The 17,891-nt window shown below is 38.6% G+C and overlaps 1 protein-coding gene across 4 annotated transcripts in view; it reads left to right on the plus strand.

Moving 5' to 3' along the window:
* LOC126320573 (hormone-sensitive lipase-like) overlaps positions 1–17,891 on the plus strand; it is a 126,768-nt gene that overhangs the window by 72,427 nt on the left and 36,450 nt on the right. For all 4 annotated transcript variants that reach the window (XR_007558148.1, XM_049994039.1, XM_049994047.1 and 1 more), the window contains exons 6-8: positions 2,410–2,683; positions 4,987–5,175; positions 14,793–15,090. Coding sequence is in view for 3 of the 4 variants with exons in the window: in XM_049994039.1 (XP_049849996.1) it covers positions 2,410–2,683; positions 4,987–5,175; positions 14,793–15,090 (761 nt within the window). In the remaining variant the exon portion in view is untranslated. The remainder of the gene's footprint in view (positions 1–2,409; positions 2,684–4,986; positions 5,176–14,792; positions 15,091–17,891) is intronic.

Genomic DNA, 17,891 nt, shown 5'->3' on the forward strand with positions numbered 1-17,891 from the left:
TTCACATGGTATGTAATTTTTGGTTGCTGTTTCTTGTCTACAAAACTGCCAAAGATGTAACAAAAGTTGGCAGATGAATTAACACTCTCTCTTGAAGCTCTACTTGCACACACCAATGGATGCGTTCACTTATAACAATATAAAAATTAAATAAAAATGTTAAATGCTAACAGCACTATTGAGATTTTCTGCAATACCAGCAAAATGAATAGTCTTTCTGAATATGGGTCCATTTGGGGCTATAGACAAAAGGCAACTCCAAGTGTATTAAATGAGCAAAGGAACAGTACTTTTTTCCCCTTTAAAATAATGCCAGGCACTGTTGCATACACACAGACCATTTCTCTTGAGCACCATAGCCTGGCACAGTTGGACTGGATCTCACCAGGTGTCATGTCCCTAATTTTCATTGCTCTAGGTGGTTCCAGCGCTAGTCATGAAATGTTAAATTTCTGTTCTTGGCATTGTCACTTATGCTATACAGAAATAACACATTTATACAAATGATAAACATTATTAAAGTTTTATTAATTTTTGTTCTGTTGACTACATCTGGTGTGGATACAACATAAAAGGAGATTTACAGAAATTTAAAAGTTAACATGGAAGTTTAAAAATGGAAGTCGATATCTGTTCAAAATCTTATTTCATTCCAATATTCTTATTTCTCTGTCCATCACCAGTTTCTCTTCCTCTACGTCTTTCTCCCCCACCTCAGGGTTGCCATTTTTGTTCTTTCAGCTCCTATCACATGTTGACTCCACTACATCTTTTGCTATAATCTACTCCTGAGTTCCATTGGTTTTCTTCAGATACGTCAAGTTTGCTTTTCAGTAAATCTTGCTGAAAAATTTTTTTTGATGCCAATCTTTGTTGTGCTGTTTCACTGAATATGTTAAGAAGGTGCAATTTATGTGGATCAGTTTTGTTTTGCATTCTACATGTGGCAAGCTAAGCTTGTTGTGCCAAGGCTGATGGGCAAGCTGTTACCTTATTCTCTTACAGAAGTGGAGGTGATGTGCTTTTCTGTTGGACAATAAGACATAGGCATTAAGTGAAATGACAGACTACAGTACAGAATTGTGTGTAATATAGAATAATAGTAATGCACAACATAATGTATAGTGCAGAATAATAAATTTTTAGAAGTCAGAACTATAAAACAGGTAGAAGTTCAAAGGAAGATTTTCAACTGTGGAACAAAAGAACACAAGCTACTTGCTGTAAGTGACATAGCTCAGGCAGAGCAAGCAGTCTTGTACAAAAGAAATTTTCTGGCCTGAAATAGTGTGTGATGATAATTTTTGAAAGTACATGTTAATAGTGCAGTACCATATGAACATGAAAAATGGATTGTGATGAAACTTGAAAAGAAAAATTATATATTTGTGGATCTTTTTCTGTGGGAGAATCTCAAAAATTGATTGGACATAAAAAAATTAAATCTAAAGAATTCTTCAAAAGAATAATTGAAGAAAGAAGTCACTGGAAAATTGACACCATAAAGAGGGAAAAGTTGAACTCCCATCTGATAGTTACTAAGTGAGGGGGTCTTAGTGGATAATCATGAAAACTGTTTTATTTTTAGTTCAGTATCTGTTTATAAACGAAAATAATATGAGGAAAATAATTTTCAGCTTTTTTCCTTTAAGCAATATTTCCTGTTCCGGGAATAACCTGCTCCTACAAATTTTGCTTGCTTGCTGAAATCGCAAAACATCCAGGCTGGATCTCTCTCTCTGTGCTACAATCTGTCAGTGTTGCATGGGTGGTCAACCAGTGAGTGTGTGGGAGAGGGGTGGGTATGGGTTGAGAAAGAGAAATTGGACATTTACAATATATTGTGTGCCTAGTATTAGTATTATGTTCCTGTTTCAACAAACAGTAGGTGGACATTTTTTGTGTTGGTCAATAAATTTCTTCTGGGTTTGTGACCATATTTTCAACTATAAAATACCGACATTTTGGCGACTATTGTAAGGTGCCTTCCTCAGGGTGTATTGCTAATACGCCCTGAGGAAGACATCTTGCTATAGTCACCAAAATGCCGGAATTTTATAGTTGACAATGCAGTCATAAACCCAGAAGAATTTAATTGACTGTGACAATAGCCACGGGTGCCTACGTTTGCATTTCTTGTGTTGTTTATTTTCTATTCTACACTTGCAGATAAATGGCCATGCTGTCCATCAATATGGGGACTGGTGTAGAATGTAAATTAGAAGAAAACATGAAAATACAACTAAAACTGTCATTGTATGTTGAGCGTGGCCCCTTGCAATATTTTCATTAGTCCTCTAGCATGCCTTTGATTTTTATTTAAAGTGGTGATGTAGTATTCGACAATATGTTGTGTAGAGTTTTCATCAATTTCTACACATTAATTACGCACAATCTCTTTCGTTGCAGGTTGGAAGTGGTGCAACTGGTAGCCAGCCCAGCTCACAACTGGTTGTGCATTTACATGGTGGGGGGTTTGTGGCTCAGAGTTCCCGCTCCCATGCAAGTTACTTGAGGGAGTGGGTTGCACGATTGGATGTGCCATTTCTATCTGTTGACTATTCCCTTGCACCTGATGCACCATTTCCTCGTGCCTTAGAAGAAGCATTGTATGCATACTGCTGGGCCCGGACACATGCCCGCATGCTAGGGGCAGCAGATGATGCACAAATCATCATGGCAGGTGATACATACATTTTAGTTTATTATAATTGTTTTAAATCAGTAAGAGCAGAGAGATCAATTTTTTTTATCATTGAGAAAATGGAACCTGTATTCTGATGTGTAATTCTGTATTACAAAGAGCAACATGACAACTTATATCATATAGTGTCTCTTTCGGGCACAAGTGTGAAACTGGTTTATTAAATTATGTAGCAGTAGTGGTGGGAAAAAAACCCTCCCTGATCTTGGACAGTAATAATTAGAAATGTGGGATGTGTCGGCAAGAAAATGTGTGTTGTGTTAACGGGCATGGCCTAGAGTTTCAGAAAATGCCATTAAATGTCAGTGAGTGCATCTTCTCAGTTTGCCGTCATTAAGAAGTAAGAAGGCATCTGCTGAGCAGGTGGTGTTTCGTGTGCTGCAGTTTGCAAGGAGAGTGCCAGTTATTTCGGTCTAGTGTGCTTTTTGTTGGCATTTTGACATTGATCCGCCTGCACACAAAAACATTCATCATTGGTATTGCCAATTTGAAAAGACAGGATGTTTATGCCACTTCTTGTGAAAAAGTGTACGGTCCCTTCTTTTCTGAGGAAAAAGCAATGACTGGAATGAGATATCTTCAAATGCTGCAGAACTGGCTTTTTTCAAAATTTCAGAACAACTCCAATGACTTCCATTTTCCAGCATGTTGGAGTTCCAGCACACCGACATGACGCCCTACATCAGTTTCTCAGTGACACAATGTCTCAACACTGGATAGGGCGCATGGGACCCTGAGACACTGCCTTGTGTTCTTGGCCTCCAGGATTGCCAAACATGACCCCCTTGTGATTTTTTATTTCCAGGTTACATGAGGGGAAAAAGTGAAGAACAGAATAACAGCCATCGTAATGTGTGTAAAACCAGATGCAGTGTGTAAAGTTTATGATGAATTTTGCTATCCTCTAGATGTTTTTCATGCTGCTGTTGCTGTACACACACTGCATTTGCAATAGCATAGCTAAAACTTATTGATTATAGATTTTGTGCGTATTTTGCAATTCAACCCTTGGTATTAGTTTGATTTTATGAATAAATTGGAGTTTTGAAATTGGATCATTACTCACAAACGCAAGAAGAGTGGTGCTTGGTTTTGGTGGCAGTAGGTAGAGGTTCATATGCATAAATCAGGTAGAAGCAGTAAGAGAACACAAGGATGACAGGAAACAAGGAAATGAAATAATATGCAATTAAGAGTGCCGTATACAACGATGAAAACTGAACATAATATAATAAACTTCATTACCTTCCATTATTGCTGGGCAATGAGCCATATTTCAGTATAATAAATATCTTATTAATGCTGTATGCTGTAAAACAAATACAACGTGAACATTCATCACAGTGAATGTAATACAGGTGGAGGATAAATAACAACATACATAACTAGGCAAATGTATGAATACAGTGAGGAATAGATTCTAAGTTCCAACAGGATCAGAGAGTCATCACTCCATAGGTAAGCTAAATTTGAATGTCATCTAAATGAATTCAGTGACACTGGTTATTACATATGTTCAGCATGTTACATTGTACATTTCAAAAGAATGTTCACTTTTTATGTATATATTAGGAAAGTTCTGGAGTGTAAATAATTTAGAAGTAGAAGAGACCACTCCCCAGTTGGGAGGGACCTAGTTGTCAACAGGCACGCACTAAAGGGAAAGAAAATGTGCTAGCTTTTGGAATCTATCCTTTTTCAAACTAGAGAACATGCACAAAAGTTTGCACAGGCGTTTCTACTCTAGTTCGAGGAAGGATTGCTTCTGAAAGCTAACAGGTCTTCTTTCTCATTTGCATGTGTCTGCTGATGACTCAAAGATTCTGCTATTCGGTAAGTACTCTCCTTTGCTCCTAAATTATTCACATTCTATGTGTTACACTGTGGTTTCTGTGATCTGAGAAATTGAAATATTTATAAGTAAATGAAAATTACAGCCTATCATGTTTGTTACATGTTTCATCTCAGAGCATCATTTTAATGATGATGATACTCCAAAGTTGATTTCAGTCTTCTATGTTATTATGTCTAATTTGACTATAAAAGTTCATACTTTTAAATTTCCAACTCATCACTCTAAAAGTGAATTTCATGATGAAAGATTTAACTTCTTTGCTTAGAGTTTAGGCAAGATACCAACTCATTTGGGCACAGTGTCTGTGGTAACTGTTCATTGTCTTATACTGAAGAAAGTAACTGAAAAAACATTAACTTAATCTCACAATTTTATAAGTTAATTGTATGCACTACTATTGATGCAAAATTTGTGTTCTGGAACCCAGGTGATTCTGCAGGAGGAAACTTGTGCCTTGGTGTGACTCTGAAATGCTTGGAACTTGGTATTCCTCCACCATCAGGTCTCTTCCTGGCTTACGTACCTGTGCTGTTATCTTTTGTGCCATCTCCATCGCGCCTTCTCTGCCTTTTTGATCCGCTGCTGCCATTTGGGTTCATGATGCGTTGCCTCAAAGGTAAGCCTAATATATATGTACACACACACACACACACACACACACACATACACACACACACACACACACACACTCGGTCCTATCAATGGGTAAATATGTCTGTGCTTGTGAAGGAGTTTGCAATAGTTTGAAGAAAAAAGTTGTATTAAGAACTTGAATGTTGTATTAGTTGACACATCAGCAGTCATAGTTAGTCAGAACTGAAACACCAAACTGTTACTTTTTCTCGATACTTTCATCATGATATTAAATTTCTTTCATCCTTGAACATTCGAACTGTAAACCACCTCAGAGTATATTTTAATATATGGCTTGTGTGATAAATGTGTGTCCTGATAAAATTGAGAGAGAGTGCTTTTTAGTGTCAACACACTGGCTATAGGGACACATTAAACTGTTGAGAATAGTTCCAGTCAGAGAGGGAAATGAGGACAAATATTTTCTTGTGAATAACCAGTTAGTAATGATAAATATGGCTGAAATGAACTTTGTACCTCAGATGAGTTTCATGATAATATGAGTGATTTTGTTACTCTTGACATTGGAATCGTAGGCAAATGTAGATACATGATGCGTCCAATGGTGTAACAAACCATCACATATGACATTTGTCCACCACATTGCTCAAGAATGCAGGCTGCAAGTTTTTGCTGCAGTGATGGAGCCTGTTGTAGGCTATTCCAGACTGTGCACTTACCTGCAGGCAGCCATGTACTTACAGGCATAGGTGGATAAATGGCTGGGGCATAGGCAAGCATTCAGCCGGGCTATAGCCTACACCATCATACTGGCCTGGCGGAGAACCCACTGGCTGGGGTGGCCAAGTGACTAATGCATTTGCAGAATGTGTTCAATAGATTTACCTGGAGAGTAGTCTACACTACATGCTTGTCCACGGATGAGCTGAGGGGTACCCACAGTAGCAGTGTGCTATGAGGCAGTGTTGGAAAAGCCTGGTCTAATGCATTTGGGCACAACTCCAGGATTTGGTGAAGTACACCCCATGCCTTAAACACTTCTCAACAGATCTGTGATGATATACTTTGCTTTTGCTGTCTGGGACATTAATAGTGTATAGTCAGTGAAGCTTCTCACAATGACAGGAGTGCACCAGTATGGCTCTTATCAGAAATCAACACAGATTCGCAGACAGAGATCTTGCGAAACTCGGCTCGCTTTGTTTCTCCATGAGATCCATAGTGCTGTGGACAATGGCACTCGGGTTGACGCCATCTTCCATGACTCCAGGAAAGCATCCGACACTGTCATACTGCCTTTAGTGAATAAAAAATGAGCTTACTGAGTATCAGACCCGATTTATTAGTGGATTCAAATCATTCTTTCAGATATAACTTGCAGCTCTTCGCAGAACAAGATATTTTGATGTAGAGGTAATTTCCAAAGTATCTCATGGAAGTTTGATAGGACCATTACTGTTTGCAATGTATATAAATGAGCTAGTTGGCAGTGTCAGAAGCTCTTAAGGCTGTTCACAGAGGATGAAATTGTCTATGACAAACTTGTTGTTGCGGTCTTCAGTCCTGAGACTGGTTTGATGCAGCTCTCCATGCTACTCTATCCTGTGCAAGATTGTTCATTTCCCAGTACCTACTGCAGCCTACATCCTTCTGAATCTGCTTAGTGTGTTCATCTCTTGGTCTCCCTCTTCGATTTTTACCATCCACACTGCCCCACAATACTAAATTGGTGATCCCTCGATGTCTCAGAACATGTCCTACCAACTGATCACTTCTTCTGGTCAAGTTGTGCCACAAGCTCCTCTTCTCCCCATTTCTATTCAATACCTCCTCATTAGTTATGTGATCTACCCATCTAATCTTCAGCATTCTTTTGTAGCACCACGTTTTAAAAGCTGCTATTCTCTTCTTGTCTAAACTATTTATCATCCGTGTTTCACTTCCATACATGGCTACACTCCAAACAAATACTTTCAGAAACGACTTCCTGACATTTAAATATATACTCGATGTTAACAAATTTCTCTTCTTCAGAAAAACTTTCCTTGCCATTGCCAGTCAACATTTTATATCCTCTGTACTTCAACCATCATGAGTTATTTTGCTCCCCAAATAGCAAAACTCCTTTAGTACTTTAAATGTCTCGTTTCCTAATCTAATTCCCTCAGCATCACCCGGTATAATGCGACTACATTCCATTATCCTCATTTTGCTTTTGTTGATGATCATCTTATATCCTCCTTTCAAGACAATGTCCATTCCGTTCAACTGCTCTTCAAAGTCCTCTGCTGTCTCTGACAGATTTACGATGTCATCAGCAAACCTCAAAGTTTTTTTTTTCTTTTCCATGGATTTTAATACCTACTCCGAATTTTTCTTTTGTTTCCTTCACTGCTTGCTCAATGTACAGATTGAATAACCTCGGGGAGAGGATACAACCCTGTCTCACTTCCTTCCCAACCACTGCTTCCCTTTCGTGCCCTAACTGCCATCTGCTTTCTGTACAAATTGTAAATAGCCTTTCGCTCCCTGTATTTTACCCCTGCCACCTTTAGAATTTGAAAGAGAGTATTCCATCAACATTGTCAAAAGCTTTCTCTAAGTCTACAAATGCTAGAAATGTAGGTTTGCCATTCCTTAATCTTTCTTCTAAGGTGAGTCGTAGGTCAGTATTGCCTCACGTGTTCCAGTATTTCTACGGAATCCAAACTGATCTTCCCCGAGGTCGGCTTCTACCAATTTTTCCATTCGTCTGTAAAGAATTCGCATTAGTATTTTGCAGCCGTGACTTACGAAACTGATAGTTCTGTAATTTTCACATGTCAACACCTGCTTTCTTTGGGATTGGAATTATTATATTCTTCTTGAAGTCTGAGGGTATTTCACCTGTCTCGTACATCTTGCTCACCGGATGGTAGAGTTTTGTCAGGACTCGCTCTCCCAAGGCTGTCAGTAGTTCTAATGGAATGTTGTCTACTCCGGGGGCCTTTTTCGACTCGGGTCTTTCAGTGCTCTGTCAAACTCTTCAAGCAGTATCATATCTCCCATTTCATCTCCATCCTCTTCCATTTCCATAATACTGTCTTCAAGTACATCGTCCTTACATAGACCCTCTATATATTCCTTCCACCTTTCTGCTTTCCCTTCTTTGTTAAGAACTGGGTTTCCATCAAAGCTCTTGATATACATGCAACTGGTTCTCCTTTCTCAAAGGGTCTCTTTAATTTTCCTGTAGGCAGTATCTATCATACCCCTAGTGAGATAAGCCTCTACATCCTTACATTTGTCCTCTAGCCATCCCTGCTTAGCCATTTCGCACTTCCTGTCGATATCATTTTTGAAATGTTTGTATTCCTTTTTGCCTGCCTCATTTACTACATTTTTGTATGTTCTTCTTTCATCAATTAAATTCAATATTTCTTCTGTTACCCAAGGGTTTCTACTAGCCCTCGTCTTTTTACCTATCTGATCCTCTGCTGCCTTCACTATTTCATCCCTCAAAGCTACCCATTCTCCTTCTACTTTGTTCCCTCCATTCCTGTCAATTGTTCCCTTATGCTCTCCTTGAAACTCTGTACAACCTCTGGTTCTTTCAGTTTATCCAGGTCCCATCTCCTTAAATTCCCACCTTTTTGCAGTTTCTTCAGTTTTAATCTACAGTTCATAACCAACAGATTGTGGTCACAGTCCACATCTGCCCCTGGAAATGTCTTACAATTTAAAACCTAAATCTCTGTCTTACCAGTGCACGTTGGTGTGTGCGTTTGTGTGTCTATTGCTGATAAAGTCCTTAATCTCCGCTACGTGGTGAGTAGCAACTTTCCTTCTCTAATATTGTTAAATTCTTCAATATGTGTGATTCTATCCTCATTGTGGCTGTGCATAAAATGCCTTTCAGGTACAATATGTAGTGATGTATCATAATGATAAGTATAAAAACTCTGTTAGCTGAGTTTTTACATGGTATATTGTCTTACAATGATTAGTAAGCAGAAACTAAAGAGAAACAGTCTTCGCTTTAATTTTAATACTGGGATCTGTGGAATGATTGTTTCAATATTATGTAAACAGATTGCACATGATGTGTGTAAATTGTTTATTTGCTCTAGAGAATAGCTGAATCACATAATAAATAATTTGAAGAAATGTCAGCACAAAATGGTTCCAACAGAATTTGCTGCTTTGAGATGATATTTCAAGTAATAGACTGAATCATCATCTTGCACACTTTTCTCTACACTGTTGCTGAAATTTATCATTTACAATAAATGACTACTACTTCAGACTCCTCAATGTCAGAAAATAACTGTTCTGCCACCTGAGTGCAAATGTCGGGCATAAGTGAGCACTTGACTAATGGTAAAAATGCCTTTCTGATCTCTGGTAGTTGCAAAGGGGACTTAATTAGTAATGCTCTTCAAGTTAATGTAATCAAACATCTGTTTCAAAAAGAACTATTCATGTTTTTAAAGGCAAATTATGCATGAACTAGCAGGTTCTCCCCTTTGTTTATTTACAACAGGAGGTGTATAGGCAAGATACACCTAGGAAACAGTGCTTGCTAACAAAACTCTGCATTCCAAAGCAAAGTTCAGTCCATGCCATATCAAAGTCCTGCCTAAGGCAAAGAAAGTCCAAGGTTATAACTCCTAAGTCAAATCAGCCCCTCTCCTCCTCCCCCCCCCCCCCACCCCAACACACACACACACACACACACACACACACACACACACACACACACACACACACACACACACACACACACACACTTAGTATGCATGCCACACATTGCCTCACAACTGGCTCAGGCCGACTCTGGGCTGGGCTGGGCTGGGTTGGATTGGATTCTGACATGATCCTATCGGATGGTGCTTCTGATGACCAGAACTGTCTGATTTGCACCAAGTACTTGGTTTTCATAGTACAATCGAGTGGTGTCACTCAGTTCCCTCCCCCACAATAGTGACCACCAGGATGGTTGTATAGGGGCACAGGGAGCAGAGAAGCTGGATCGATGGTGATGAGCATCGGTGGATAAAGCTAGGACAGGACGAATCTCGATTTAAGTTATATGGGTCAAAACAGAATCTGAGTCTGTCTCAGGAGCAGGGAAACTTTCAGCTTGTGACTTGGATGTTGGAGATGAAATTGATTTTGGTGACACCACTGCAGTCCATGGGAGAGGCCTTGGGATGACTTGCCCTGGCAGTGGATGCAACATGTCCATGAATGGGCAGGACGCTGCTCTCCAAGGTGTGGCCTTCAGTCTGGCAGATCATGTAAATTTCTATAAAACCGTGTGTTAGGTACAGAGGTAGAAATAATTTCCTGGTGGATGATGGCTGTTACATAGTCCTTTAATGATGCAAATCTACTGGTATTGGCTGGAGGTTTGAACCCCAAATGTATCAAGGATGGTTGTATGAATCCCTGCGCATTTTGCATTTGTGTCTTTTAGCTGTTTCATGAATCGTAAATCCGAAAGCATGAAAAGAGTCTATCCTGAAAACATTGTCCTCTGTGGGGTCAGCTACCTCAAGAAAATTTACTGGGCAGTTGACTTTGTTGTAAGTAATTAAAACTGGAAGTTTCCCTAGAAAGGCTGCCTGATATCATCCATATCCCAACAGGTTTGTCTTGTATGCCTGGAAGGGCATTACCCCTAAATTTGAGTAAGTAGATTGGTTTAGGAAGGACACAGAAGTACAGGTGTCCAGAGGTAATTGCACAGTATGTTTGCCTTTGAATGCATCAAAGTACATTTGGTGGATTGCATCATGGGAAATCTGCACTTGTGTAGATTTGTCACTTACTTTGTACACTACCATAGGTTGGGGTACGTGTGTATTAGAACTGTGATAACATCCTTCTTGAAAACATCCTTTTTTTGCTGTGCTTGTGACATGTTACGTACCATGATTCTTGCATGGCAAAGAAAGCATTGTTCAGCTGGGATAAGAGGCTGCTGCTGATGCAGTTTGTTGCCACAGGTATAGTTGTGTGTATGAGGTCATCCAGGTTTTGGAGCAGGTTGGGGCTCCATTGGAGGTGATGCAATGTCTTGTGTGACTGTTGCTGGTGAGCTGAATGTCAAGATACCTTCCTCCTTCGGAAACTAACTCTGGGCTGGGTGGACCTTTCATAGGCATGAGATATTCACGTTACTTCCATCTGGGATGGATCAGATTTTCTCAACATGTGGTTTTTCATTGCAGAGTTGGGAGTAAGTTGCACTATAACATCCCTGGTTAGAGTGTTTGCCAACACAAACATTTTATTGCAGTTACTACTTAGTCTGTGTAAGTCAGTGGATCTGGCTGTCTAAGATTGATTGGGGCTCTTTTCCTGCTGGCAGAATTCTAACTTAGCTGCAGTAACATGTTTCTTAATTGAAATATATTCTTATAATAAAGAAAACATTCTAAGCAAATTGGGTTCCACCGGATTAATTAATGGCTTCAATTTTTGTATTATGTGAGTTCCACACACGGTTGTGACATTTTGTCTTTCAGAGCTGGAAATTGTACGATCTAGCAAATAAAACTGCAATTATTGATTGTAAACACTCCACTCTTCATGTTTTTCATTATATGGTGAAAAGCTGTGAACACCAGTATCGCTGGAAAATTTTTTTGTGGTACATTCAGGGTCCGGTTTCACCCGCCTGCTTTGGTGTGTGATGTCCTGTTTGACATCATGAGTTTATAATTCCAAGTATGTAAACGATCTGTTGTTAAATGTTATCTGTGTTTTTCTTAGTAATTCATGTAAACTATGTTGTCTGTAAATTGCTGTTTATTTCCATGTTTGGAACAATTTCTAAGGGTAAGGTTAGGTGGGATCTTTAAGAGCACTGGTTATATTGTTCTGAGTGTAATGGTTAGTGATTATGTTTTTGTAATGTAGCACACTGTTGAGGTTAGGGAGGAATCTAAGCGCACAGTTCAAATGGTTGTGAATGAATTGAAATGAGAAGTAATCTTATTTTAAATATTGGTTCTAACAAATATTTGGCTGCTTTTTTTCCTAATGTGAAATTGAGAAAGTACAATGTATTTGAAATGAATTGTTCAACAATGGAAAATCTAGAATGGAATGTAACAATATTATGAAAAGGATAGTGGCTACTAACCATAAAGCGGGGATACTGAGTTGCAGATAAGCACTACTAAAAGAGCTTTCGGCCACCAACACAGTTAAGCAAAAGATTAGATTCCAGTTTTGCATTTTCTTCCTTTCTTCATTCTGTTTCTCCTAGATTCATTCTGTGTGCCCTACTGTCCATTATTCTGGTTGTTCTGTAATGATCTTAGCTTTATTAACACCCCCCCACCTTTTTTTTTTTTTTTTTTTTTTTTTGAAGTTTGCCCAAAACCCCTTCATTCCTCATGGCTGACGCACTGACTTCAATTTATTTGATAACTGAAATGCTTTGTATGTTTTTTGTGCCTATTTTTGAGCATAGTATTCTGTCCTGTTTTTTGCCATCTTGAAGAGTCTTATCAGCCTTTTCTTGATTGTTATCTGTGGTTGTCTTAGTAACTAAGATAAACAGTTATATTTACTTCATTTATGACATCATTGGTCAAAGCAGATGGGTGGAACCCATGGTGGAATTGGACCTTATTCTATTCCCTGCATTCTCTAATGCTTGCAATGCCTGTAATGTAACAGAGCTCTGTGTGGTTTGCATTAGTAGTTGTTGTAACTGTTCCATGGTTGAAGACCAAATTCTCAACTGATAACAAAAATGTTTAAAGTTATGCCTAAAACAGAGTCCATGATCATAGCACCTAAGCCAAACCAGTAACACTCTCTCTACGCACTTCACAAATTGCTTCACAGCTGACTCAAACCAGCTGTGGAATGGCATAAATGTCAGATACCAGCATGGTCTCACCAGAAGACATTCTTGATGACAAGCACTATCCTAGTACTGGTACTCTACACTTTGAACTTGCATATTTTCTAAAAAATGATAGTTGTTTCTCTCAAACTTTCGGTGAACATCTTAGATGTTCACTTCTTTACGTAAAAAAAATTTGAAATTGAACTTTGGTCTTCTTATATGCCATAGGGTCTGACAGTGTATTTAAAAACGGGATATATTGACTTAACCTTATCAGGCTGTTGCAGTTGATCCTGTACACACACTCACACATAAAACTATAAAAGCTTAGTTACAATTTGCTCATTTGAAAATTTCATGCTGTTGTTATAAAACAAATTTTAAAGATTAACAAGGGACTGTCGAACAACACATCTTTATTAATAGTCCATGATAAGTGAGAGCAAAACACACAAAATTGACTATTTAGTTTAGCAACCAAAAAAAAAAAAAGTAGTCTGCCAACTCATTGGCTTCAAAATGTCATGCATAGCACACCTTTTTAATTTACAATCAAATTCCACTGAACATAGTCTCAAGTGTCATTTCAGTGCTTCCAGTGGATGTGAAACAGTAGTGATTGTGAATCAGATGCAATAGTCACTTATTGTATGCCAAAAGATGCCATTATTTTTGCCTTATTGAGCTATCGTAACAGTTAGTCATCAAATCGTAATCATTATAAACATTTCTCCTCATTTCCTGAATTTGTAGTTCACCAGCAAAAAATGCAGCAAATAAATTAAAAAAGGAAGGTAAAACGTAAGTAAAGGTCAGTTAAATAAAAAAATCTTTATTATGTCTAAAGGCACACAACAATCTGGTCAATAATACCCATGAACAAGAATTGGTAGACAGTATGGCTGCTCATGAGTCTGTGACTTGGTACACACATGGTAATAATTAAGTGCATAGAGTGATAACACAGTTTGTCAGTATTCCTCCAAAATTATGTGAACATGAGGCAGTTGTATCTCTCTGACAACTCAGGTTGAAGATAAGTGTACTTTATGATGCAATAAGCCTTCAGCATTTTTGTGACTCGGAGAGTTTTGTTCAATTCAAAGGTGCAGACCGGTTATTTTAATAAATGACTGCACTTTACTGATACAAGTCTTAAAACTTCACTGGGTACATGGTTACCAGGACTTGGAACCAATGAACTCTGATCTGTGAATATTAACTTCAGTATATACTATTAGATTTAATTATGTCATTGGCTGTAAACTTTCTACAGTTTCCTAAAACTTCCAAGATCATTGAAGAATAAAGAATTCAAATAAATTGGGATCCTTAGGTGCTTACTGGTAAATGCATGAGGAGCCATTGGGAATGGGTGCTTACCTGTTCTCTTGAAGCAGATTCGTTTCATTGATGATAAATAGTACTTATTACTTCAAGCAGAGCTTGGATTGTATTAGTTTGTATCATTGTATGACATTACATTCCATTAAAACTATATTAAATTGCAGTAGGATACTCATTTAGAATTTAACCAGAATGCCCATATCTGTTCATGTGCTAAAAGCTTATGGTGTGATAGTGATGACGATGGATGACGATGCAGTCAGTTAAACCAGCTACAAAATCTTTTATATAGTAATTTCTGCTGTAAATAGTTTAAGTGATAGGGGACAGTCAAGGATCATCATTGCAGAATTTTACATAATCACTGTTTTTACAATACTATAATGGATTATACATGCAGTTTTGTCATACTTTGTGCATTATCTCTTTTCTCTGGCTGACAGCATATACATGTGGTCGAGCCGATGCAGAATCTGGTGCTATAGAGTCAGATTTGGGTGACACAGAGTCCATGTGTGATGATGCAACTGATCACGCTGCTCGCGAGTCTGCAGCTTCTCTGTCGGGAAATGACACTGACACACTCACTGCAGGGTCACTCACTTCATTACAGCCAGAGTGTGAACAGCAGGGCCTGCAGCAGCAGCAGCAGCAGCAGCAGCAGCATTTACCATCACCACCCCTACCATCCCCTCAACAACAACAACAACAACAACAACAACAAAATAATGCAAATGAAAGGTATGTGATTGTTAAATTCTCTCTTTGTTTTAGACTGTCATGTTATCTTTTAATGGTGTGCAACATAATTATTGAACTAAGAGATGGCTTTGACTGTTTGAATTGACAGTACCTCATGGGGAAGAGTACTTTGTACATATGTAATTATTAATGCAAACCTGAAATGAGAGCTGTATTTAAGTACTATGTCATCTTTCACAATGCCATGAAGGCCTATTAGAAACTAATATCACCAGCATTTGAGGAACAGTGACACTAAATTTGAAGCTTTTCCTCTTCAGCCTTTTATTGTCAAAATATGAAAGTCTGAAGTCGCTGTACTTATTCGGTTGGTACATAAATTTGTAACAGTTTTCTGTAAGTTTAATAAACACAACAGACTTTAGTCATCAAAAATATATTTTTTTACTACAGTCTGCTAACACTAGATAGCTTTTCAATTCTGAGACTGTAGAGATAACATGGTTTTGAGGCAAAGAACTCATCACACCATGTTTATAGTGTGTTTTCATCCAGAAAGGAAATATATTGAAGGTTGCTAGACAGAGAGCAGAAAAAGTGTAAATGGTGGGTGCAGAGGGATGTCCCAACCCAGCTCCTGTTCAGTGTCTTTTGTCAGTCCACCAGAATGTGGGTGGGTGTTATCATGGAGTTGCATCACTTCATGCAGTCTTCTTGTTTGTTGTTCCTGGACTGGGTCTACAGAATATCTCAGTTGTTTACAATAAAGGTCAGGTGGTTACACCTCGGGGAAGCAACTTGTAGTACACCACTCAGTCACTGTTCCTCCAGATGCATAACATTATATTCTGTGGATGTATGCAGGTCTTTGTATGGGGAGTTGCTGCTTTATTTTGACTCAACTATTCCTTTCTTTACCTTATGTCAGCAGAAAGACACCATTTCTTGTCACCAGTAATGATACAGGATAGGAATGGTCAGTGTTCATGAACCAATTGATGACAAGCACACAGAGATGCATGTATGACCACCTGCTGTTTTTTTTTCCTTTTCCTTGGAACAGTGGTACCCAAACACCTGAATTATAAACCTCCCAATTGCATGCAAATTTCTCACGGTGGTGGAATGATCACAGGACATCACATTTGCCAGTTCTCAAGTCCACTGACATGAATCATTGTGGATTAATGCATTTAAACATTTCATAAAATCCCTGCTCATGGAAAGTCACTAATATCAAAACAATCCCCGTTACAATCAGAAAATCATTTCCTTGCCATGCTCTGTCCAATGGCATTATACCTATACATGGCACAACTGTTTCTGTCTACCTCCACTGCTTGTCACCCCTCTATTGAAGAGTATGTTGGAAATGTTCTGATTCCTCCACTCAGCATTCCATTTTGTAACATCCACAGCTGCACTCACTATCTGCAAATTACAAAATGACAAGTAAACTCAAACAGCAACAATTAACTAGAGATAAAGAAAGACAATTGGTAAATAAATCTGTAGCAATCAGAATACCAGCAGGTAAAACAAAAACTCTGTGTACAAAATTGCCATCTGTTGTTGTTGTTGTTGTTGTGGTCTTCAGTCCTGAGACTGGTTTGATGCAGCTCTCCATGCTACTCTATCCTGTGCAAGTTGCTTCATCTCCCAGTACCTACTGCAACCTACATCCTTCTGAATCTGCTTAATGTATTCATCTCTTGGTCTCCCTCTGCGATTTTTACCCTCCACACTGCCCTCCAATACTAAATTGGTGATCCCTTGATGCCTCAGAACATGTACTACCAACCGATCCCTTCTTCTGGTCAAGTTGTGCCACAAACTTGTCTTCTCCTCAATCCTATTCAATACTTCCTCTTTAGTTATGTGATCTACCCATCTAATCTTCAGCATTCTTCTGTAGTACCACATTTCGAAAGCTTCTATTCTCTTCTCCAAATAATTTATCATCCAAGTTTCACTTCCATACATGGCTACACTCCCTACAAATACTTTAGGAAACGACTTCCTAACACTTAAATAAATACTCGAAGTTAACGAATTTCTCTTCTTCAGAAATGCTTTCCTTGCCATTGCCAGTCTACATTTTATATCCTCTCTACTTTGACCATCATCACTTATTTTGCTCACCAAATAGCAAAATTCCTTTACTACTGTAAGTGCCTTATTTACTAATCTAATTCCTTCAGCATAACCTGACTTATTTTGACTACATTCCATTATCCTCGTTATGCTTTTGATGTTGTTCATCTTATACCCTCCTTTCAAGGCATTGTCCATTCCATTCAACTGCTCTTCAAAGTCCTTTGCAGTCTCTGACAGAATTACAATGTCTTCGGCGAACCTCAAAATTTTTATTTCTTCTCCATGGACTTTAATACCTACTCCGAATTTTTCTTTTGTTTCCTTGACTGCATGCTCAATATACAGATTGAAAAACATCGGGGACAGGCTACAACCCTGTTCCTTCCCAACTGCTACTTCCCTTTCATGCCTCTCAACTCTTATTACTGCTTTCTGGTTTCTGTACAAATTATAAATAGCCTTTTGCTCCCTGCATTTTACCCCTGCCGCCGTCAGAATTTGAAACAGAGTATTCCAGTCAACATTGTCAAAAGCTTTCTCTAAGTCTACAAATGCTCGAAACGTAGGTTTGCCTTTCCTTAATCTTTCATCTAAGATATGTCGTAGGGTCAGTATTGCCTCACGTGTTCCAACATTTCTACAGAATCCAAAGTGATCGTCCCTGAGGTCGGCTTCTACCAGTTTTTCCATTCGTCTGTAAAGAATTCACATTAGTATTTTGCAGCTGTGACTTATTAAACTGA

Source organism: Schistocerca gregaria, chromosome 2 (genome assembly GCF_023897955.1).
Source record: "Schistocerca gregaria isolate iqSchGreg1 chromosome 2, iqSchGreg1.2, whole genome shotgun sequence".
In the NCBI taxonomy this organism is placed as follows: Eukaryota; Metazoa; Arthropoda; class Insecta; order Orthoptera; family Acrididae; genus Schistocerca; species Schistocerca gregaria.